At 56.0% G+C, this 23843-nt stretch overlaps 1 protein-coding gene across 1 annotated transcript; it reads left to right on the top strand.

The window, feature by feature from the left end:
* The first annotated feature begins 12715 nt into the window (after positions 1 to 12715).
* On the top strand, positions 12716 to 18984 carry DLX4 (distal-less homeobox 4). Its single transcript, XM_014833939.3, has 3 exons — positions 12716 to 13743; positions 17192 to 17388; positions 17794 to 18984. The coding sequence occupies exons 1-3, from the start codon at positions 13176 to 13178 to the stop codon at positions 18034 to 18036; spliced, it is 1008 nt and encodes a 335-aa protein (XP_014689425.3). The 5' UTR covers positions 12716 to 13175; the 3' UTR covers positions 18037 to 18984.
* The last annotated feature ends 4859 nt before the right edge of the window (positions 18985 to 23843 follow it).

The following is a 23843-nucleotide window of genomic DNA, read 5'->3' as shown; positions in this document are numbered from 1 at the left end:
TCAGGGAGGGTGAATGGCTCGAGGTGCTCACACAGCCCACAGTGGACCTAGATGTCTTCCTTGGCCCTGCTCTGGAATCCTGGGCTAGTGGGCAGAGGCCCCAAGCAAGCAACCCCGATTTCCTTCCCCAAGTCTCTCGGAAAGAGTGGTGAGTCAGTTGTGGCCATGAACTCATCCAAGGCAGTAAAAATAGGAAAACAAACAGGCTTCTCCTCCAGGCGGGAGGAGAGGGGCAGGGTGAGGGGAAATGGGTTTTTCCCTCGCTGGGCAGAAAGGGCCGCCATCTTTTGAAGTCCTCAAGAGTGAGGCAGGCGTCCTGCGGCCCCTAGAAACTCAGCCACATCAAAGCCACCCAAAGAAGGTTGTTTGAGGGGCATGCTGTCTCACACACAGTCACAGTCACACAAGGTGACACAACCGAGTCCCTGAGGGACACACAGTGACACACACTGCTGAGGGCACAACACCTAGCTACACACACAACATGCAATGCCAGTAACCCACCAGGAAGTTGCATAGATGCCCACAATAACAGTCAGACCCGCCGGCACACTCAGAGACAACATCGCAGAGTCCCACAGAGTCACACGCATCCATGACAGCTGTCTCCACCCAGAGGTGCACACAGATCACGCAGAGCCACACACAGCCACAAAGATGGCCACATGCTCTCTCAAAACCAGTGCACTCTCCACACCCAGCCACTCTCAAAACCAGCCTCCGTGAGCCACGCACGACATCGCACAGGCAACTCCCATTTCTACGCACACAGTGGCACAAACACACAGCCACACGGACAGTCACATGCAGCCCACACCACGCACAGAGCCACACCCAAGCCACAAAGAGTCACACATACAGAGTTTCAGTTACACACTCGTCACATGCTCACAAAAGCAACATCTCCACTTTACGCGCGCCGTCACGGAGACCCATTCTGTTCATGGAACCTCTGGGGCTGAGACCTGATGGGAGTTGGCCCCTTGGGTGGGAATGGGGAGCTGTCTGATTCACGGCTGCCTTCTTCACCCCCTCCCTCCTCTCGGCTGCACCTCCCTGGCCATCCTCTGTTCTGAGCGCCCACTGTTTGGCGTTCTCCAGGCTTCGCTGAGTCCCCACACCTCTTGCCACTGAGGGGAGGGGCATGTAGCCTTGGAGATGACTGAGTCCAACCAACATTAAGGATCATCCATTTATTCAACACGCCATCATTCGGTCCCATGTGCCCAGTGCTGGTGCCAATGCTGGTGCTGGTGCTGGTGAATAGAGAGGTAATTCCAAATCAGACCAAAATTTTCCGCCAGTGTAATGGCTATTTTGGAATGTGTGCCTGCATGACCCTCCATGGCTCCAGCCCCAAACACCAACTCGCTCCCCTGCCTTGGCCTTGAGGAGACCCCGGCAGGCCCGAGACTCCTCATCTCGCTGTTTTGAGCGGCCGTTTCCAGGAGGGTGACTGGTTCTTGTGTAACTGAAACGACCTCTGAAGGAGGCCTGGGGACCAGACTCAGGAAGACCTCCAAGTGAACTGCCCTCCCCTTCTCCGGGGGAGTGAGCCCTGACAGGCAGCCGTGCTGGAAAACACCCTGTACCAGGGTCCAGAGAGCTGGGCTTTCGTCCAGTTCCAGTATGTCATCCTGGGCCGTCTTGTCCCCTCTCAGGCTCAGCTTCTCCCCGAGGGCAAGGGAGCTGGGCCAAATCAGTGTCTCATGGCAGTAGAAGGGGCCAGCTTATTAATATGCAGATTTCCAGGCCCACTCCAGACCTTCTTGAGCCCAGAATTTGAGACCCAGGGGCTCTGGGGACCCCTGAGGTGCCTTCCATTTCTAAAAAGGACTATGAAACTTTGAGGAGCAGCAGTGCTAGAGGCTGAGGGCTGCTCCCGAGGTGGCCGAGGGCCTTTCCTAGCCCGGGGTGTCTGGCATGCAGGAGCCACCGCCACCTTCCAGGAGGTGCCACGTCATCTGGCTGGTTTAAAGGCTTGGGCCAGCAAAGGGCTTGTGGTTAGGGCAGGTGACAGCCAAATCAGAACGTTTGGGCCCTGTTCTTGGCTGAGGCGAGGCTTTCAGGGCAGGCCACGCTGATGGGGACTCTTGCACCTTTTCTGGGGTTAATGATGCCCAGGTTCGAACCTTAGGTGTTGGGGGCTTGCCTAAGAGGAGGACAGGCAGAGCAAGGTAGGAAAAGTCCACGGGACAGTCTCAAGAACCTAGGGACTCTGAATGGGAGTCCTGTCTATTTTGAACCCAGTTTTCCTCCGTTGAGTCTATCTGCTTCCTGGTTTCTACTCAGCTCCTTTCCTGATGCTCACGGAAAAGACTCACGTGCTGTCAGAATTGGGACATTAGTGGGCACCTACCCCATTTCTCTAGCCCATGACACAGCCCCTCAACCACATATGTCATCAAAAAAGCTGCATTATTAGCTTTCCGTGTGCTGGGCACTCTGCTAGTCACACAAGGTGCGTCATTTGGTCCTCACAACAATTTTATGTGGTAAGGACTATTAACTCCATTTTACAGATGAGAAAAATGAGGCTCAGAAATTCTAAGCCACCTCGCCTAGCAGCAGAACTGGGATTCAAACTTACTGGCATCCGCTCCAGAGCTCAGGCTCCCAACCACATCTTAGAACATCCCTTGCCTCGGCTGGAGCGCCTCAGTGACCGGGACTCCCAAACACTTATTGAGGACAGATTGTGTACACACACACACGGTGAGGAAGTGAAGCTCAAAGAGAGGTGAACCTGCCCCCCCAGAATGCTTATTCCAGCAGAGGAAACAAGAGTGAAAAACCCCTCTGTACGAGGCAGAAGGAGTTGGTGCCTGAGATGGGTGGAGAATGTGCTGCTTTGGAAAACTCTATTAAAAATGTCTTCCTTCTATTGAACCTAAATCTATATTCCTCTGACTTCCATTTGGTTCTCGGCATTCTGGCCTCAAAAGTCGCACAGAATTAGTCTGAAGCCCTTCACGCTTTTGCAGACAATTCCCACAGCCTACTTCCCATGGGGCCGGTTACCTTAGTTCTCTCCATGTCTCCATGTCCTGACTCCTGTCTCTGTATTACCCCCTACAGAGATCCAGGCTTCACCCCCACACATGGCCAGAGACCCCCCAGGCCGGTGCGACAGCCAGTGTTGACAGTCCCTCTCTCCTTCTTCACCCATTCAAAGACAGATGTGCTGCTCGGGAAAAACTCAGAGAATCTCCGAGTCCAGAGGCTGGGGTTCCAATGCCAGCTTTGCCACTTAACTGGTTGTGCAATGTTGGGCAAGGCCCTGAGCTGCTCCGAGCATCGGTTTCATCTGTGAAATGGGGACAGCAATACTTGCCCCACCTGACCGGGAGGTGAGGATCAGCTGAGGTCCTCCGTGAGAAGGTATTCCACGTGTTGCTGCGGGGCAGACCCTCACAAGTGGCCCTGTACCAAGGAGGAGCTGAGAGTGACTTCAGGATGCTGGAGAATGAAAGCCGCCCTGAGCACCTCGGTATGCAGGGTGCAGTGCCAGATGCTGTGAGGATGAGGAGCTGAGGAAGGCAGGGTCTCTGCCCTGCAGGAGCTTTCTGTCCTGGGAGTGACACCTCCAGCCACTACTGGGTCCTCTGGAAACAAAAGCTTTTTAATCAAGTGGGCTCTGGTACCCTCCAGGTAGATTAAGTGATGGGGATAGGCATATCCTTGTGATGAGCCAAAGGAACCAACAGAAAGAGGGAGGGAAGCTAACATATGTGAAACATCTACTAGGCACCAGTTACTTGGAGTAATTTACTGAATCTTAACCCCCTGTGATGTTGGGGTTATTATGCCCATTTCACAGATGAGGAAACTGAGGCACAGCGAAGTTTTATTCACCCAAGTCAGTAAGGTGTGGAGGCAGGATTAGAATGCAGATCTGCCTGGCTCCCAAGCTGATGTGCTTTCCATTGTACCTGGCTGCGCCACAGAAAGGGCCAGGATCTAGGGAGATGCTACCATTTAGGCCTTTCATTCCAGAGGAGCAGCAGGAGGGGAGGGAGGGAGAAGGGGCCCTTTGGCAGGAGCCTACCTCTGGAATGTCACCCTATGGCCTCCAGTATCAGTCCTGTCCTGAGATTTCTCATAAATGTACGCAGAGGTCACCATTTCACTCATTCTCTTTCATTCATTCAGTGCCTGCATACTGAGCACTTATGGTGTGCCTGGCCTGTGCTGGACACCACCTTCACCGAGGCATAAAGGCCCCATCCCTGCCCTCGTGCAGCCAACCCATCTGAGCATCTGAGAGGGGCAATGCAGCTGAGCACGTGGTCCAGGTGGTTGCAGTCCCGGACAAGGAAGTCAGGGGAGGATGTCTTAGAATCCACGAACTGTCAAGTGAGAGAAGCAAGAATCCTGTGTACAGTACGATTCCATTCATGTTAAGGTGATAAACAGGTGAAAGTAAGCAGATACAGGTGATGAAACTGGAAGGAAAAGCAGGGAGGTGATTAACACAAAAACTGGGATGCTTAGGTGGAGGAGAGGATCATGATCAAGGAGGGTCACTCAGCGGGGTTCCTGGGGGACTGGCAGAGTCCTATTTCTTGACCTAGGTATCTAGTTTATAAATATTCCTTAACTGTGTGTATCTTAATTCACTGTACTTTATATGTTTTTGTTCACAATTTTAATACACAGAAATTGCCAAAGTCACTATTGGGTGGGACCGAGGCTGATTTCTCACAGTGCCCCACACAGAACTGTACTAGCAGGTGCTTAAAAAGAGAGTAGTGATAGCACAACTAGAATATACAACTATGTACCCGGGGGCTTTGGGGAGAAGAAAAAAAAAAAGATTGGCAACAGACGTTAGCTCAGGTGCCAATCTTTAAAAAAAAAAGAGAGAGGGGCCGTCCCCATGGCCGAGTGGTTAAGTTCCTGCGCTCCACTGCAGGCGGCCCAGTGTTTCATCGGTTCGAATCCTGGGTGCAGACATGGCACTGCTCATCGAGCCACGCTGAGGTGGCGTCCCACATGCCACAGCTGGAAGGACCCACAACTAAGAATATACAACTATGTACTGGGGGGCTTTGGGGAGAAAAAGGAAAAAAAATAAAATCTTTAAAAAAAAAAAGAGAGAGAGAGTACTGAATTGCAGAGAGTTTTGAAGGAGCCGGAAGTGAGATGCACAGTCCAGCCAGACAGGAGGTCTAGAGACAAGAGCTCACTTACTTGCTGAAGTTCTTGAGGACCGAGAGGATGAAAGGTATCTTTCCCACAACTATCTGGATGCCTGAGGATCAGCAGTTCCCCAAATGGAGCCCCAGACTCTGGAATCAACATCCCCTTCTCTCAGCCCAGCACCAAGCCGTAGAGTAGTGTAATGAGCACTGAGTCAGACGGCCTGGATTGGAAATCCAGCTCTGTACACACTTAGCCAGGCTTTCCCTGGCAAGGCACTTCATGACATGGGCCTCAGTGTCTTCATCTGTAAAATGGGGCTAATAAAGCACCTACTTCACAAGTTACTTTGAGGCCCCAGTGAAGCAGTAGATGTGAAAATGCTTTAGGGAATGCCATATGTGTTGTCTAATTATAAATATCTTATCACCCAGGTATTCTTCCTGCCTTCTCCCCTCCTGCCACCATTTTGCAAGGAGGCCCCAGAATAAAGCTGTACTCTGATTTAGAAAGTCCCCAATCCCAGCCCCCTCCAGGTCCTTGGGTTGGTGATTTTCTGAGGCTGAGCTTCAGGGTGATTCCAAAAGCAAGTTCCCCAAGTTGGAGGAAGCCCAGCTGGGGAGGTGGCATTCCAGGCGGCAAGTCAGAGGGTGAGTCAGGGCTAGGGCGGCCCTCCCCCTCCCCTGGCTCTTGGCTCAGGGCCCGGACCTGGTTACTCTCATTTGCATACATCTGCATATATGCAAGTTTCACCTGTGCATCCTGGCAGGGTGTAAGAGAAAGACACCTGTGCAGGAGCGCGAGGGAAACCAGAGTGGCTGACTGCATGCTGGAGCATCCAAACCTCAAATCTTGGGCCATGGTCCATCTGCCCATCAAATGCCTGAATCTCTGAACCAAACACATGGCTTCTTCCCCAGGGCTCCTCCAGTTGCCCAGGCCAGGAACTTCAGAGTCATTCTTGTCTCTACCCTCTTCCAGTACAGTCACCAAGCCCTGCAGAGTTGTCTTTGAGCCACTCTTCTCATGCTTCCCCTCCTTTCCATTGCCTCTGCCACCAACCCGCTGGGCCCTCCCTCCTCTCTTCACACACGACCTATTTGCAACAGCCTCCTAACTGGGCTCTCTGCCACCTGACTCTTCCCTTCCCAGACCACTTTGGTACCCAAGATGCTCCTAGGAAGCCTCTCAGCAACCCCTCTGCCCCTCACCCATGGGCCCCATTCTGAGCTCTTGGTGGGCGTTCCAGGCCCTCCACAGTGTGGAACTCCTGACTCTCAGTCTCAGCTCTTTCCTCACTTTCTTACCTTCCAACCAAGTGGGTGTAGATGATACACACACTTTTTCTGTGCCTCAGTCTCCTCATCTGTAAACTGGGGCATAGTAATAGGACTCCCTTGCAGGGTTGTTTGAAGATTTCAATGAGGAAATGCATGTGAAGCATAGTATACAAGCCCACAATAAATATCGGCCATTATTGATATTATTACTTACACACATCTTACCACCATTCCATAGAGGGCATTCCTCTCCTGGGGTCCTCTCTGCCTGCTCAGCACTTCCTCTTGCCCTTGCAGAGTGGTACTTCGCCAGGTAACACAACTCCATGGAGTTAAGAGGACAAACTGGCCTGAGTTCCAATTCTAGCTTTTAGCAAGTTACTCACTCTTGCTGTGCCTCAATTTCCTCATCTGTAAAGTGGGGATAATATGATACTTCATAGAATTCGTGTGATAAACGAAATAACGCAAGTAAGAGCTCAGCATAGTGCCTGCAACACAGAAAACAATAATTGTAGCTATTATTACCATTATTATTGTGTTACCCAAGACACAGGGCCTCAGATCACGGCTGCTCCTCTTGCCCTCCGAAAGCTCTAGAAGGTTCATTAAGGTGTTTCCAGGAACAGTGCCTCCATCTGGATCCTCCTGTGCCTCAGACAGCCAAAGAACCACTATCCGCGCCCCTCCTTTCCTGTGGACAGCAACTGAGGCAGCCAGCGTTCCTTTGGGTTGGCTGGCGCTTGGGAGTGGGGCTGAGCTTGCCCCTCCTACTAGTTCTGAGGCACGTTCCACCCAGAATTTGGGCTGGGGAGGACTTGTCTCCCCCCAGAGTTTGGGAGCCGTGCCTCAGCCAAGGTCCAGCCTGGATAGGTGTGGGTCAGCTCACAAGTGGAGAGGGGTCGTTAGGGGAGGGGAGGGGCACACTGGTCTGAGAAGATGGAAATGGGCAAGAGCGCAGCTCAGGTGGCCATGACTAGCGCCCAGCACCCACCCCACCCCGAAAGTCCCAACCCTTCTCCCTTACTGTCCACTTCCGTGTCCTCCAGACTTTTCCAAGGCATCCGTTGACGAACTTCCAGTGTGTGATCCTTTCCCAGCGCGAATTAATAAGGGTGATTGGCGGCGGAGGGTATATGTGGGCGGGAGGAGGTGCGCGAGCCGCCGCCCCCTCCTCAAACAGAAGGAGTGGGCCTGGGCCGCTCCTCTCGGCCTAGCGTCCCCGCCCCTCCTTGCTGAGCCGGGTGGGGGAGGGTTTGGAAGAAAGGGGAAGAGTGGGGGTGGGACTGAGCTGTCTCTCATCCCCCACTCCAATCTCCCCTTCCCCCACACCAGGCCTGACGCTCTGAAGCCCAGAGCCCAACGCGGTGGTACGCAGAGGGAAAGACTACGGGTTTTATTTTTGTGTTTTGTGGGGGAGGGGGGGTTTGTAATTGTGATTATTTTTCTCACTTTGGGGGTCAGGAGGTGCGGGTGCGTCTGCGGCGCCCACGTGGTGGTCCCGCTCTCCTCCCCAAGACAATATTCCCTCATTCTCTCAGGCCCGGCCCAGCAGAGGTAAGGGGCAATCTCCGCAGCCCAGACTGGGATGCGGGGACCAAACCTACCTTTTTGTTACGAAAGAAAAACAGGCCGGACCTCCAACGGGTCTAGTTGGGGAGTCAGAAAGTGAAAACTGTAACCCCACCCGTGTAGACCTTCCGCGGAATCGAGGGGGTCCAGAGGGTCGGGCGCGAGTAACGTGTCTGTATGTGTACCCGTGTGGTGGGTGGGTGCTGTGTGGTGTGTATGTGTGATGTGGTTGTGTATTTGCCGCAAGTGTGTGCTTGCCTGTGTAGTGTGTGCTCCGGCTGCTGGGTTATGGGAGTACGAGTGTGACTGTGGTGTGCGTGTGTGTTCGGTGCTATGTTGTGTGCGCCCGTGCACACACTCGCTTCGTTGGCGCCCGCTAGATGCATGTCCCCACTCCGCCACGTCCTACCTCCGGCTTCCCCCGGGACCGGATGATGGAGACCTCGGCGGAACGCCCTAGTTTCCGTGCTGCGGTCTGGGAAGGTCTGAAGAACCTGGCCGAGCTGTCTTCGTTCGGGGCGCGGCGAATTCGTTGCAGCCGGGTTGGCCGCGGGGCCTCCCGCCAGCTCTCCACGTTCCCCCGGGCGTCCGGCGTGCCGTCCCGCGGTCTGTCCGCCGGCTCTGGGCGCGGGCTCCTCCCTCAGGCCCGCTTGGTCCGAGGCTGGGACACCCGACCGAGAACTCCCGCGTCCCCGCCGCCGAGCCCCGCGCCTCCGCGCCCCCTGCCCGGCCATTTCCCGCGCCCGCGCTCCGCCAGCTCCAGCCGCGCAGAGCGGGGCCTCCAGCGCACCTTCAAAGCCGCTCCAGTTTTTGCTAAATGTTTTCTTTTTGGGGCGTGGGGTGGGGGTACTTGGTCTAAGAGTGGTTCATAGTTTGTTTTGTTTTTAACCTGTTTGGTGACTTCGCATATACGTGTATTTTAAACGTCCCAGTCAGTCCCAAACAGAAGGCTTTCGCTGGGGCGGAGGCTGAAATTTGGAAATAAAGCAAAGACGACGTGGGAAGAATGTCGCTGAGGAGAGAGCCGGAGACCCTGGAAGGGAGCCCGCCTGCCCAGCGGTGCCCAGATCTCTAGGTGGCGCTGACCCCAAGGCCTCTCCCCTCCCCCTCCCCTGGCAGTGTCTCCAAGGTTATCTGGAAAATGAGGCGGGAACGCCAGTCACAGAGAAAGCTCTCGTGGGAGCGTGGAGGTGAGCGCCAACCGAAGTGCACGGCCAGGCTGGCGGTGACCTCGGTAACCAGCCCGCCGCCCCGCTTGCGCCAGCGCTTATTAACTGCTCGATCAGAGAGAAGAAAAGAGACACAATAATTCAAAATTTCAGGAAAAGTCAAATTGGAGTGGGTGGGGATGCAGGGGTCTCTAGACTGCCCCTTCCCCGCCTTGCCTACAGTGGGGCTTTAACCACCGCGCAACAGGCTGAGCAGAACGAGGAATCCTCACCCCCTACCCCCGCCAAATAAATTATTCACAGTTTCCCCAAACCGAGTTACTAGGGAAGCGCCGCCAAATCGGACTTAAATTCCACTGAGAACGGACAAAACTAAACTAAAATTTCGTTTGGGGACGGTGGGTGGGATGGAGGAGAAAGGGCTCGGATGATCCCGCTCTGGCCCCCGAGGGCCGAGAACTGGGGTCGCAGTGGAACCTATTCCCCTGGGCAGATCCACACAGGTGCTGCGTGGAGAATCTGTACCGGGTTACAGACCCCGGAGCGGACTCCAGTCACAGACGCCCACCTTTTGCTCAGGAGCGTGCAGCCCGCTGGATACGAAGCCCGAGGGCTGTGCGGAAAGCCCTGCGCACCCATCACGTGTTTCTGGTGTCGGAAGGGGCACTGGTTTGGACGGAGTTCCCGGCTTCAGGGGAGAGTCCGAACTCACTCCGAGTAAACTGAAGCGAGGTATACATCTCAGGGTCGCGGGCGCTTATTCTGCATAAAGAATCGTTACTGGATCCGGTGGGTTGCGTTTGTCTGGCGACTTGCGAAGAGCCTACAAACATCGCGCTCCGCGCAGATCTGTCAGGTCCAGTCGCCGCACCTCGGCTGATTCCCGAGCCTGCGGTGGCGCGGTGTCCCCCACTCGGGACCCCGCGGTCGGCTCCCAAGGCCTTATTTCGGTACCGGGGATCTTCAAGCGGACCCCTTTGGCTAAGGGAGAGGCCCTGCGTGAGAAAGCTGCGAGAGCCACTTTTAGCTTTCCTGACCATCCAGAGGCTATGTTATTGGTAGAGACAGGAGAGAGTTCGTTTTGTTTTGCCTTCCTTCCTCCTCCTCCTCCAACTCTTCTTCCTCCTTCTTGGTTTTACTATGTTTTGGGATTTTGGTTTTTGCAATTCATTCTAAAGCCAATGACAAAGGCTTGGAGGTTGTAAGTGCAGCTCCCTCATTTTATCCCTTCTGGCTAAAATGAGACTCAGAGATGGGAAATGGCCAACCCAGGCTTCACACAGTCAGCCAAGCTGGGATGGGAACCCAGGCCTCAGGCCTCTCAGGCCAGCCCTCCCTCCCCTCTGAGCAAACACACATTTACTGCCCTTCCTAGCCCCTGTCCCCATCCCTGCCTCCTTTCCCGACTCTCGCTCAGAGGCCCTGTGGTTGGTGAAATAGAGTCTGCATCTGAGGACACTGCTTTGGGGGGCGGGGAGGGGGGGTTCCCACCAGGTGCCCCAGCCTCACACCCTCCAGCACAGGGAAGTAGGGAGCCCTGAAGATGGAGGTGGTGATGGAGGGAGAGATTTTTTCATTGGTAGACTGGAGATAATAATAGTATCTGCTTTCCAGGGGTTTTGTGAAGATGCACAGGGCTTGGATGTTGTGAGTGTTTCATAAATTCTAAAGGGCTGCAGGGTGTTTTCTACTGCTGCATGGGGTTGAGGATCCTGCATGAGTTCAGTGAAGCCCCTTCAGAGTTTAGGAGGGCCTCTCACTATGGGTCTTCCAGCTTTGGAGGATGTCAAAAGTCAACTGCTACAGAGGCCTGCCAGAAAACCCACCTTTGCCCTTTCTTGTTAGGTCCAGCACAGAAAGGTCTCTGGGTTCATTGTCCTGGGAGGAAGTGTCCTTCCACCCATCCTTTCAGTTCCACCTCAAAATCACCTCCTTTGTAAACCTTCCCTGACAGCCAGCCCCACCCCAAAGAGCATTCTTTTCCCTTGGTGCCCTCTGAGATGCTGTCCTTGGAACCCACCAGGGCACTGTTGTGTGGCTGCCTCCCTGCAGAAGGTGATGTTGGTAGAAAGGACGGTTACCCTGTAAGTTCATAGCCCCAGCTCTAAGGAGGTGGTGGCATGGCTGGAGTTGGGGAAAAAAGCAGGAAAGGTGGTCCCCATATGGAAATAGCATTTCTCAACTGAGCTAAACCTGCATACCCTGTTGGATGAGAAGGAAGTGGTTTCTCCAGGTGCCCAGAGAGTAGGCGATCCCCTAAAGAGTCTGCTCCTGAAGCTGCAAGTCTTCAGTGGGAAGAGCTCAGAGCCAGGTGCCAGGGGTGTGTTTTCCTGGAAAGACTCATTTCTATCCCTTCCAAAGGGGAGTCCAGTATGCTCCTCCTCCCCCAGGGACACCTGACTGGGGGGGTTTAACCACCTCTGTACACCCCTTCGACCTTTCTGTCTCTCCAAGGAGGTCTGAGCCTGGCCACCCCCTAGGGCCTTCTCTTACTCTTCTAAGCTTCCTTCTTTCTCAGATCGTCATCCTCTCTCACCCCCCCCCCCCATTCTAAGACTGCTATCTTGACTATGAACTCTGATGAGAGCACACGTGTGTGTACAGGCATGAATATGCCCATCCGAGGCACGTACTCAGGTGGGAGAAGATACGTGGGTATGCTGGGGAATCTGTGAGGACTGGTGGGCTTGGGGGTGTAATTGTCTTTGTCCTAACGTGCAGCAGCCTAATGTGTGTGGACAGGTATCTTTCATAGGGTGGGTACACATGCATCAATGTTTATGTACTTGGGTTTTCTGTATTTTCGAGTGTGTACACCGGCAATTTGACTTGTATAGTCGCGGGTCTGTGTAAGAGACAAGAATAGTGCTTTTATTCAGGGGTATTACTGTTCATCTTTGGGAATGTAGATAGGTAGACATCACAGCCTATACTCTGTATTTGCAGATCCATAAACGAACCTCTCTGTTCGTGGAGAGATGCTAGTGCGAACATTGGTGTAGACACCTATGTGTTGGTATATGCAAGTGTATATGTTGTATTTGAATGGAGTCTCTGTGTAGTTGCGGACCTGTGGCCATAGACGCTTGTATACGTAGACACCTGCCCTTCGAGGCCTTGGATACTAACGTTCAGAGGCAGGTCCTGCACACACACTGCAAAACGCGGCCACCGAGACTGGCCTCCTCTATTTCCCGCGCCCTCCGCAGAGCCATCAAACCGGACTCGCCTCTCACTCCCGGATTTTTTCCCGGTTCGTGCAAGGCTTCAGCCTCACGCGGCGCCAGGAAAGGCGGGGCGCCACTCGGGAAAAAGCCGAGACGGCGGATCCCTCCCGCGGCCTCGGGGGCCTGCAGGAGCTGTGACGTCGCAACCAAACCCGGGCCCCCGCCGGAAGTGGAAGCCAGGGCGGGGGAGGAGGGGGGCCGGTGAGGCGCAGTCGCGGCGGTCGCGGCGTGCCCGGCCGAGGGCAACCCGAGGAGGCGTGCGCGCCGCGCGCCTGCGGGGCAGGCTGGGCGCCGGGCGGCACCTCCCCAGACCTGGCGTCTGTTTACCAACAAACTGCCCGCGCTCGGCAGGGACGCATTCCGACGCGCTGAATAAGCTGCGGGCACTGTCTGTCTGGTCTCAACTCCCCTGCAGGTCCGTGGCGGCAGGATCAGAATCGCCCTGCAGATCCCCAGAGCTGGAGAATGCGACCGCAGGTTCCCTGCGTCCCCGAAGCCACAGGGCCTCCGCCGCTGTGCTGCTCCCCTCGCCCCTTGGCCAGCCCAGCCTCGCCAAATCCCTCGTGTTTCTGTTATGACCGAGGTTCTCAGACTGCCCCAACCGCGCTGCAACCTCGGCACCTCTCTCGGAGAGGACCCCGAGATAGCTGGGCCTGGAGCGTGCGCACCGTCCTCCTCCCATCTCCCAGTTGTGAATTTCCCTGCCGCGGGCTGCCCCCGGGGGCGGGCCCGGCACTAGGCCTCCGTGAGGTCACCGCGTGCGGGAGCCAATCCACGGCGTCTAAATGGGCGGGGCCCCCGTCGGGTCCCGGGAACCGAACCCAAGAGCTGGAAGAGGGGGGCCCCATGGATTTAGGGGGGAGGGGAAAAGCCATGGGGGGCACCCCCCCGGAACCCCTTTCCCAGGCGCGCGCTCTCCGCTGGAAGAGGCGCAGAGAGACATTTTCCTCAGGATCTTAAGTGTGGGGGAGGCTGGCTGGGGGGCTCATCTGGCCCCAACGCCCGAGGCTCGAAAAAGAGAGTTGGCGGAGGGAGAGGACTACGTGCCGGGCCATGGCCTAGGCCCTTTGGCCCCGGCCCCGGCCACAATGACCTCTTTGCCTTGCCCCGTCCCTGGCCCGGACCCCTCCAAAGCCATCTTCCCGAACATCGCCCCCGTCCCATCAGTAGTGGCTGCCTACCAGCTTGGCTTGTCTCCCGCAACCGCAGCAGCCTCCGACTTGCCCTATTCTGGGCCGTATGGCCACCTCTTGCCCTACCCTTACGCCGGGCCGGCGACCCCCAGAGACTCCTACCTGCCCTGCCAGCAACCCGCGGCGCCCTCCCAGCCGGCTCAGCAGGAGCGGGAGGCAGGTAAGTCCGGGCAGCGGCTCTTCCCACCTCTGCGGTCCTGCTCCTGTGCGCCCCTAAACTTCGTCCTCGCCTGGTTGGGCGCGGCTAGCGGGATTCAGACCTTACTCGGATTCCACTCGGATCTGGGGGTGGGGGGAGGGCGAAGGGATGGGGCGGGAGACAAGGGGGAGGGGCGGGGGCGAGTTGATCTAGGTCTCCTTTCAAGACCGACCTGGTTTCGATTTGCACTTGTGTGAAGCCCGTCGGCAGGGCTCCCTACCCCACCCCCTGGAGCAGCGGGGTTGTGTGTACCTACGTGTAACGGAAAACTGAAACAATCCAGATGTGGGTGTGGGTGCCTAGCCCCTTCTCCGGGATTCTCTCCATCGTGCACTCCTTCTCTTCCCCATGTCGCCTTTCTCTGCCTTCGTCTTGTCTCAGAAAGCAGTGCTCAAGTCAAAGCCTGATAAATAGAAATCAGGTCCCAGCTGGAGGGCGGTAGAATTGAGGTATTCGGGGGTCCTTTCCCCTCTCCCCCAGACCGAGCCCGAAAGTGCCTGACAGAGAGGGAAAGCTGGCCTGGCAGAGTCTGGGGTTAGGACCCCACCACCCATTGTTCTAAAAATGTAGCCATAGGTGGGTCAGGCAGTCTCTCATTGTAGACCCCAGCCTTCCAGCCAAAGGAGCGAGCCACACCTATCATCTCCACCCTTTGCCTTTGGGATGGGTTAAGCCCCAGTTCCCATCGCCTGGAACAACTTTGAGCTCCTGAGAAAGTGCTCACTGGAAGGTCTCAAAGAAGCCAAGGAGCTGGCCTGTCTTCCTGGTCCTGGGCCTTGCATAGGCAGAACCCATTCAAGGCTATACATACACCCATCTGTACAGGCTCAGGCTTAGACCTCAGGCCCCCTGCACTCCCTGCCCCCACCTAATGGCCCCCACAATTGTCTTTGGCACAGTTTCCTCCAAGGATGCACATCCACTGACTGACTTCGCTGGAGTCAGCCCAGGACTAAGACACGTCCCTGCCTTCCCCTGTTGCTCCGCTGGGACACTTGACCTTGTAAACATCAGAGCTACAATTGATCTTAGAGATTTGGGAGCTCAACCTCCTTGATGTACAGATGGGCAAACTGAGGCCCAAAGAAAGAGTGTGCCTGGGTCAAAGACAAAGCCTGCCTTCCAGGCTCTTGGCCCTTGCCTATTGACTCTCACTGCATGGGACCAAAAAAGAGGATTTTAGGAAACTTTCTCAGAGTCCCCAGAAGTTAACTGCCTTCTGTGCCAGAACAGGGGCTGCCTCTCCCGGGTGCTGGGTCTGTCTTTGGAGGAGGAGCAGGGGATGGGGGGTGGGTAGTGTTTCTACAAATGATCTAATTTCCACAGACGAGTCCCTTGGATGCTTGCCTTCAGTGTCTGCCAGTATGGGACATTTTCGTGTGTCTGTAGTAGGGTGGGAATAAGATAACCTTGTCTTTAAGAGAACTGTCGTTAAATGAGCTTGGTATTTGCTGCCCTGTTTTCCACACTCCTTGCCTTCCCTTTGCTTGGTCTAAACACAAGAGAATGGAGAGTTCCTTTTCTTTACGGAATTTCCCCGGATCCAACGAAAACCACACATCGCCTTACATTAGATTGTAGCATTTTTCTACGGAAAGTGGTGGGTTTGGCCCACTCTAGACTGAATGATTGGGGTGTGAGTGAGGGCTTGGGGTCTTCCTTTTGCCCCCACTCTGTGTCCACCCCCGCCTCAGGGAGAGGTTTGGCTCCAAGTGAGCTGGCTACCACCACGCACTGAGCAGGTGAGCACGGAGGTGCCTCGAGGGAGGCCCTTGGGCTCCATACTGGCGACCAGGGCAGATCCAGTCAGACTTGCTGCAACTGGTGTGGAGAAAGGCAGCTGTCGGGCAAGGAACTTAGAAGGGGGTCTGGTGGGAGAGTTAGGGCGCAGAGGGCGGAGAGAGTTCAGTAGCTGGGGCTGCCTCCCTGCCTGTCTCTGCGTCACCGCCCAGAGCGCGCCGTCCACGCAGCCAGAGAGGCGCGGGTGGTCGCTCCGCTGCTGCCAGCCTGGGGCCGTGAGCAGTAGGGTCGAAGCAGGGGAGGCCGGACAGGCGCGGGCGGGAGCGGAAACCCAATGGTTTTTCTGGGAAGTGGCTGAGGCGGGGGTCGAAGGGGGTGGATCTAAGAAGCCCGCAGCGCCCGAGGCCACGGGTGAGAGATGCGGGGGAGGTGAAGGCAACTGGTCACCGCGGCCGGCCAAGGGCGGGGAACCTGACGTATGTGGAGTGAGTCCGGTGAGCGGAAGAAGGCAGAGGGCGGGTCAGGGACCCGGACGGACACCTGGGCACCAGGGCCAAGCGCTCTTTCGGCTGGGGCTGGGGCGGCTCTGCAGACCCGTGTGGGGTGCGGCGAACATTGCCCTAAACCCGGGGGCATTGCAGCCGCTTGCTCCCCCTCCGCCCTACCATCTGCATGGAATGGCCTCGGGTGTCCCGGTAGAGTGGCATAGGTTAGCCATCGGAAGAGGGGAACCTCTCGCACCTCCACCCCCCTTGCAATCTAAGGCCAGGCTGTCCCACGGCCGAGATTCCTTGAGAGGCTGGGCCCTGGGGGCAGGAGGTGACCAGATCTCCGGCGGCGGCACCCGCAGCGGGATCCAGGAGCGGCCCCAGGGCCTGCGCTGAGGGCGCTGCGCGCTCTCCGAACCAGTCACCTTCCCTGCCCGCCTAGAACCCCTCTGTGACTGCAGCCGGGCGGAGGGGGCTGCCCCACACTGACCTGGCTTCTAGGGCCCCTGAAAGCCATCTCCCCAGGCAGCCAGCCATGGGGCGGTGAGAGATGGTCGCTTTCTTGCAGGGTGTGCGTTTGGAGAGGGGCGGGCCCTTACAATAGGCGAGGCAATGACAAACCCTGGGGGCACTTTCCACACTCTCTTGCTGGGAAGGGTGCTCATCTTGGCGTTCAAGGTTCGCTCGGTCCCCCCCACCCCCCATCCACCCTTCTTCCGGCAGCGGGGAAGCTGCCACGCAAACACTGCCTGGGGCCTCTGAGCATCGCGTTTGCGTTCCCTCCGCCTGGAATGCCCTTCCCCCGTCATCTCCAGGCCTCAGTCCAGCCCTCGACCGAGCCTTTCTGCCCCGCCCCACCCCAAGCTGGCGCCACTGTACCCTGCTGTACTCTGACCTCCCGCCGCAGGCGCCGCCCGTACCCTCGCTCTGGCCCTTGGTGCTTCCTTCCTAGGGTCACAGGACCCATCAGAGTGGGAGCTCCCTGAGGGCAAGAACTGCGTCTCGCACCACCTGGCGCACGGTGGAAGTGGGGTTCGAAAGGAGCGTGGAGCAAGGTAGAGAGAGGCCGGCCAGGTGCCTGCGCTTTTTGCTAATCCGAGGCCGGCATGCAAACGAGATGCAAATGAGCCTATGAAACTGCGCGTGCGACCCTCTGGAAAACCGTCTTGTGCCGCCCCTAGGCTCCGAGAAGCCGCCGCTGTCCCCGGAGCCCTCGGAGCGGCGCCCGCAGGCCCCGACCAAAAAGCTGCGCAAGCCGAGGACCATCTACTCGAGCCTGCAGCTGCAGCAGCTGAACCAGCGTTTCCAGCACACGCAGTACCTGGCGCTGCCCGAGAGGGCTCAGCTGGCCGCGCAGCTCGGCCTCACCCAGACCCAGGTGGGGCGGTCCCACCTTCCTGCCCACTCACCGTCCCCACGTGTGTGCTCTGGGAACTCACCTACCCCCGACCCCGTATGAATGACTGATGAGTCCCCTAGCCCTGCTGTCACAGCTCTCTGGGGTGTGTTGATAGGTGGTCCTCAGTAAGTTGGGGGAATGTGTTAAAAGGTGGGGGGCCGGGGTCTGTCCAGGTAGAGAAGGGTACCCAGACTGGAGGGCTAGGTACTAGCTCAGAGGCAGGAACTAGGGGCTTCAGGGGCTATGGAGGATGGCAGCAAATGTTCCTGACCTCTGCACTTCTCCCAGGGCTGCTCCCTATCCCTGGGTCCCTTTCCCTCCACCTGACCGGTCCACACATAGCCTTCTCCTGATCTTCCATTCCTCCCCCTTTTCTCCCTGAAGGTAAAGATCTGGTTTCAGAACAAACGCTCCAAATACAAGAAGCTCCTGAAGCAGAACTCGGGGGGACAGGAAGGGGACTTCCCTGGGAGGCCCCCCTCCCTGTCTCCCTGCTCCCCACCCCTTCCATCCCTCTGGGATCTACCCAAGGCAGGGGCCCTGCCCACCGGTGGCTATGGCAACAGCTTTGGAGCCTGGTATCAGCATCACTGCCCAGATGTCCTGGCTCCACCTCAGATGATGTGAGTCTGGGGAAGGGCAGCTCGGCCCCCAGCCCTCCTACAAAGCCCAGGACCCAGCCCACCTGCACCCCTTCTGGACTGGGAGGAAACCAGCTCCAGATGGGTTTTCTCTGGAGGATGAGGAGCTAGAGAAAAAGGATGGGGTGGAGTCCTGTCCCCTTTGCCCCATAACCCAAACAGCCTAATCAAGGCCTTTGCTCTTAACCACTGCCCCCCACTGCTACCATGGACTGGACACCTTCCCTCCAGCTGGTCAAGGCTCTGGTGAGAGAGTCACTGGCTGGCGTTCGGATGGCTCCCAGAATCCCTAGCCTTGCCACTTCTTCCGTGAGGGGGTTGCAGTCCCACCACAGCCTGGGGTCAAGCCAGCAAGAAACACTGAGTGTTTTTTCTCTTTGTGTGCCTTGGGCCTTGCCCAGGCTCTTGGCGAGCAAAAGCAGAAGTGCAGTGGACATCCAGAGTCTTCGAGTTGACCACCGTTGGGTCCCGCCCACCGACTTTTCCTGGAGGTCAGCCCATTGCCCCATAACTGGTAGACCTGCTCACCATCCTGTGAGGTAGAAGGGATGCTGAAAATGTGGAGTTTTGTCGACCTATGGGTAATTTATGCTCTCTTCCTAAAAAAGCCCTCCTTCCCCCATGTCTATCCACTTTGAGTAAATAATGGATCCAATTATCATAGAATTCCACCAGTATTTATTAAGAGCCTGTTCCCCATCCCTAATACCTAACCAATGCACACGCACACACTCTCGGGAACCCAGAAGGGAACACTTTGGGGAGAATGGGGACAAATGAGCTTTCTGGATGAGTGTAGGTGGAGATACCCCCAAATAGGTGGGGTGGACCCTGCAATCAGCTCCTCACAGCTAATCTGTCTAGCATCCCCCCAAGCTCTTACCATCCCCCATCCCATGAGCTCTCAGAGATTAAAGTTCGTACAAAAACCTGGGCCTTGGCTGTGAGGTGTGTTTCCTGACTTCCGGGGCTGTTGCTCATCTCTCTCTCCCATCTGACTCTTCTAGCCTTAAGCTAGAGGCAATGGATCCCAGTTTTGCCTCTACCACTAACTAGCTATCTGGCTCTAGCTCTGGAATGTTCTAACAACATCCATATTTTCATATGCTCCATTGTGAAACTGGAAGATGCTAATGCTGGGAATGACCAAAGTCTGAGCGATCCTCACCAGCGAAGTCTCTCCTGACCCAGTTCTGGAGGGAGCCGGGAACCTCACAGCCTCCCTTGCCCCTGCTCACCTTGGGAGAGGGCACCCCCACTGGGCCAGGCCAGTCCTGCCCTGGAAGAAGTGTGCTCCTTGGGGTAGAATGGCCTCAGCTCGCCTAGGGGAAGGAGGAAGGGGAGGAGAAGAAAACCCCAGAAGGAACTGGACTTCTCCTCCATCCAACAAACATTTGTTGCACCTCTGCTCTCTGTTACATCCTGGGGATATCAAGGTGACCTAGGCAGACAAATGGCCAGATGCTTGTATGTGCCTGGCTGAGGGAAGTACAGAAGGCAGTATGGGCACAGTCAGAGGCTCCATCTCAGATTCATGGCCACTGCTCCCCACCACACACACAGCACCCAACACAGGAGGGCTGAGGACAAGGGCTTCGAATAATTCAGGAATCCAGCCCAGCATGGCCCAAGGGGCTGGGGGAGGGGCCTCCAATTCCAGGCCAAAAGCTCCCAAATGGAGCTTCCTTCTTAGTGCCTGAACCCGTCCCCAGGCACTGCCATCTTGGGGCCTGCCCCAGTCTGAAAAGCCGACTCAGGCACCCGGAACCAACCCTGCTGGCCAGAGAGAGGCCTCAGTGGAGTGAAACGTAGGGCTGGTGGGGGTTGGGGGGGTGGGGATTGTGAAATTCAGTGGAAGCCCCCCACCTGGAAGGAGGCCTGCTCTCAGTCCTTCCCAGGCCCCATTCTGGGTCAGTGGCCACACCCACTGCTCAAAACACACATGGAGATCCACATCCTGGGGATGGCAAATGGCACACAGTGGGCCAAAGCCAAGACCCAGGAGCAGTGAAGAAGGAGGGTGCCAAAGGAGAAACATCCGCCTCTTCCCCTGCCTCCCCACCAACGCCTTCCCCTGCCCCTGGCTCCGGCCTCCACCTGCTCTCTTCGGCCCAGACCCCCCTGAGCTCTCCTCTGGGTCTTCTCTGGGGCCACAGGCCCTCAGGGCCCTGTTCCCTGCGGCTGCAGGTTGCACACTCCTCTTTCCACAGACCTGAGATAAGATCTACCGCCCCATCTCGGAAAGCCTCCAAAGCAAGATTAATTGGACAGCCCAACACGAGTCGCATCGTTAAAACAACAGCCCAGGTTGTAAAGTTAAGTAGCAGAGGGAGTGTAATTACTCTCCCAGCCAGAGGCCAGCTGAGCTGACAGCACCCCTCCTTCCCTACCCCCATCTCTCGGCCCTTTCCGGGGGAGACGGGAATCCTTTTCCACTTGGGAGCTGGCCCAGTTTCCCTGGGCTCCTGGGTGAGGATGGGGCTGGAACCCCAGTGGAGGAGGTGCCCCATTACCCTCCCTCAAGCCATCGGAGCTGTGGAAGGGGAACGTGTGGTTTCTTCCCGTGAAGAGGACGCCACTTTGGGAAAACTGGGTTAATAAGGGAGTGGTTAAGAATGGGGGCTTTGGCCTCCACAGAGTCCCAGCTCTGCTGTGTGACTTTGGGCAAGTTACTTAACCTCTCTCTGAGCCTCGTTTTTCTCCCCTTGAGATGGGAATACTAATGGGACCTGCTTCCCAGTGTGGTTGTGATGATGAAATGAGATAGTGCTTGTAACATGTTTGACAGGGTGCCTAGAACATAGTAAGCCCTTAATAAACGGCATTTATGGCTGCTGTAGGATTATCGGGGAGGAGAGGTCACGGCGAGGGTGAGTTCATACTGCCATTGCCATCTATTCATCTCTGCCTCCTGAGGGTAGGAGGAGGAACCGGGCTGGAGACTGGAGAACTCCACACACCTCTGGGCACCACCCTCTGAGAGCAGGACAGAGGCAAGCTCCTAAAGGCAAAGGGCCACAGCCCTGGGCATCTGACGTCAGCTGAGACTGGAAAATGGAGAAGGGAGTCCAGGGCACGTGTTCTCCCCGACAAGGGTCTCAGCCACAGGAAAGCTGACTTGGGGCTTCCTTTCCCTCTCCCCATATGCTATTTTAAGACGTGCCCCCCATTTTCTCCCCCAACAAAATGAGATTCAATTAATTCAATTAAAGCAATTTTGGGAGCAGCTCCTGAAGGCTTTCAATGTGAAATAATTACAAGTAATTTGCTGCTGTGAAGAGGAAAAGGGCACACGGGGTCTGGGGGGGAAGGAGGTAGCCCCCTCTCCACCCAACCCACTCAGACCTAGAAGGATTCCACACTGTAATCTTAACTGCCCTCCCATTGGCCAAATTACTTGCAGGTGGGAAGAGGGAGAGTGTGGTGGTGGGAGGGGGCTGGGAAGACCCTGAGTGACAGACCGCCCCTCCCCCACCCCAAAATCCACTGTGTGAGGTGGGGGTGGGGAGCTGGTCGTTCCCGACAAAATGTCTGCACAGCCCTAGCAGTCGATTACTCAGCCCCAAACCTCATTTGGAGTTTAGATGCCTGAACTTGCCTCTGGGATTGGATCCAGAGTCAATGGAATGTTATCCGGGTGGCTGAGGCCTGCATAGACGGGGTCTTGGAGATCAAGGACTTCCCCGAACTTATAAGGGATGTACATAGAGAGGGGAAAGGCCAGAGAAGGCAGACACTGACTTCCTGCTTCCAAGGTGGTGAGGATACACCCACGCTCTCTCCTCTCCTGATCTGTTGCTTTCTTGTTCTGCCCGATGTCTAATCTCAATTCTTTCCACTGTAGTGGTGGCAAATCTTGTCTCAGCTTTCTGTCCTCAGGGCCACTGAACCCTCTTCCCTCAGAAAAGCATCCTGCGGGCGTTTCCCACCCCCAGCTCACCTGGGATAACTCTTTCCTTGCTTGGGCTCATTTGGCCAGGGCGGAGGTAGGGGGAGTGATGGTGCTAGAAGGGAAGTAGAGGCAGAAGCTAGCAGCAGGCAGTGGCTGAGATAAAGGTGTGGGGATGGGCTCAGGCCTCTGCAAAGACCCCTCTAAACCCTGCCCACAGGGGAGCTGGCTTTCAAGGGACTAGGAGCCCCCTTTATGTGGGAGCTCCTGTTCTAGGAGGTGAGTAATGTTTTAACAATTATGGTGGAAAAGAAAAATTCACAGACCCCAGAGTATTTCTTTCATAGCTTCCCTTCTTTCCCATCTTTCCTTGCTTCTCCCATTCCAAGGAGGGGTGAAGAGGAGGGGCGCCTTCAGCTCTGGTTCTCCGGACTCCAGCCCTTGCCCCACCCCTTCTCTGAGTAGCATGGCTGTTGGACCTGGGAGCCAGTGAGTCCTTGGGCCACTTCCGTCTCTCTTCTTCCAAGACAGAACTCTTAGAGAGGGAAAATTGGCTGCCTCTCCAGGCCTCGCCTGCACCCTTTCCTGGCCAGCTTAGATTGGTTCCAAAGAGGGAAATTAAAGACCCTTCCACCCCACATCTCAAAATACAAAGGCTCCAGACAAATGCACAGAGACGGGCAGAGGCAGGGACCCGAGCACAGGGAGCCTGTAAGCGCACACACACTTCCACGGAAGAAGGTGCACGCACAGCCAGGCAGACACACAACAGCATACGTGGAGCGGGCAGAGCCGAACAGAGAGACACACATGAGCACATGTGCATGAAGCCTTCCCATGACGGTACATGGACAGACATAGAGAAATATACTCACAGAGAGAAGCTCAACACCCTGGAATGAACCAAGAAGATGCACAGGGACTTAAACACATGCAGAAACAGACTGAAACATACCCCGAAATAAGCAGACCAGCTTCCCTTATGTGAGTGTTTGTGGGGGCGGGGGTGGTCTCTTTGTCTCTCTCTTTCTTCTCCTGCCCCTTCTTGGTCCCACCCTTTTTCCTGGCTCTTCATCTCCTATTTTCTGGGAATGTTTCCCTGGTGAGTGGTTGGGGAGGGAGACCGAATGGACACAGAAACCCGATAATTTCATTATGACTTTTTCTTTGTTCCTTGAAGCCTTGCCTCCTTCTTTCCCTAAGCTCTAGCAAGAGCTCCTGTCCCAGCTTCTCTTGGCATGTCCCACAGCTCCCAGAAGTGGCCATCAATTCCGGCCCAGGCACAGGAACCCCAAGACTGTCCTCTCAGATGTCTCCACTGATTGCTCTCCTCCCCTTCCCTGACAGCAACTCTGGCCCCAGGGAGGGAGGAGGGGGGCCTGGGATCACAGGGTAATGAGGAGAGCACTGCTCTGCTACTACTTCCTGTGTGACCGTGGCAAGGTTACCTACCCTCTCGGAGGCTCAGATAATTTCTCTTGCCAAATCCTATGTGTGTGTAGGAGTTGATATGTGTCCACCACCACTTTCTACTCCAGTCTAGGTCTCTATAAGGTAGAGCCTGTCCCCCATCAGATTGGGGGCCCCCTGAGTATAGGGCTCTGCTTCCCCCGTCAGAGTAGATACAGTTTGCGGCTCTTTCCAACCCCATAGCTTGATGACTCCGAGGTGCTTAGCCCCATTGGCATCCTGGGGGACATGTCTGGCCAGCCTAAAAAAGGAAAGGAGTTGGCCCCAAGCTTCCTCCAAACATCAAGGTTTCTGATTCAGCTCTTCACAGTGCCAGGCCTTCAGCCTCTCTGGCCCAAAAATGGAGAGATGACTTCATTTCCAGGGGAGGATGCCACTCTCTGTGGAATATATGTGGAATATATTCCTCCCGGCTTCCTCTGAACTATCCCCTT

This window comes from Equus asinus, chromosome 13, assembly GCF_041296235.1.
Source record: "Equus asinus isolate D_3611 breed Donkey chromosome 13, EquAss-T2T_v2, whole genome shotgun sequence".
NCBI classification, from domain to species: Eukaryota; Metazoa; Chordata; class Mammalia; order Perissodactyla; family Equidae; genus Equus; species Equus asinus.
This window is presented reverse-complemented; position numbering and strand designations above follow the sequence as displayed.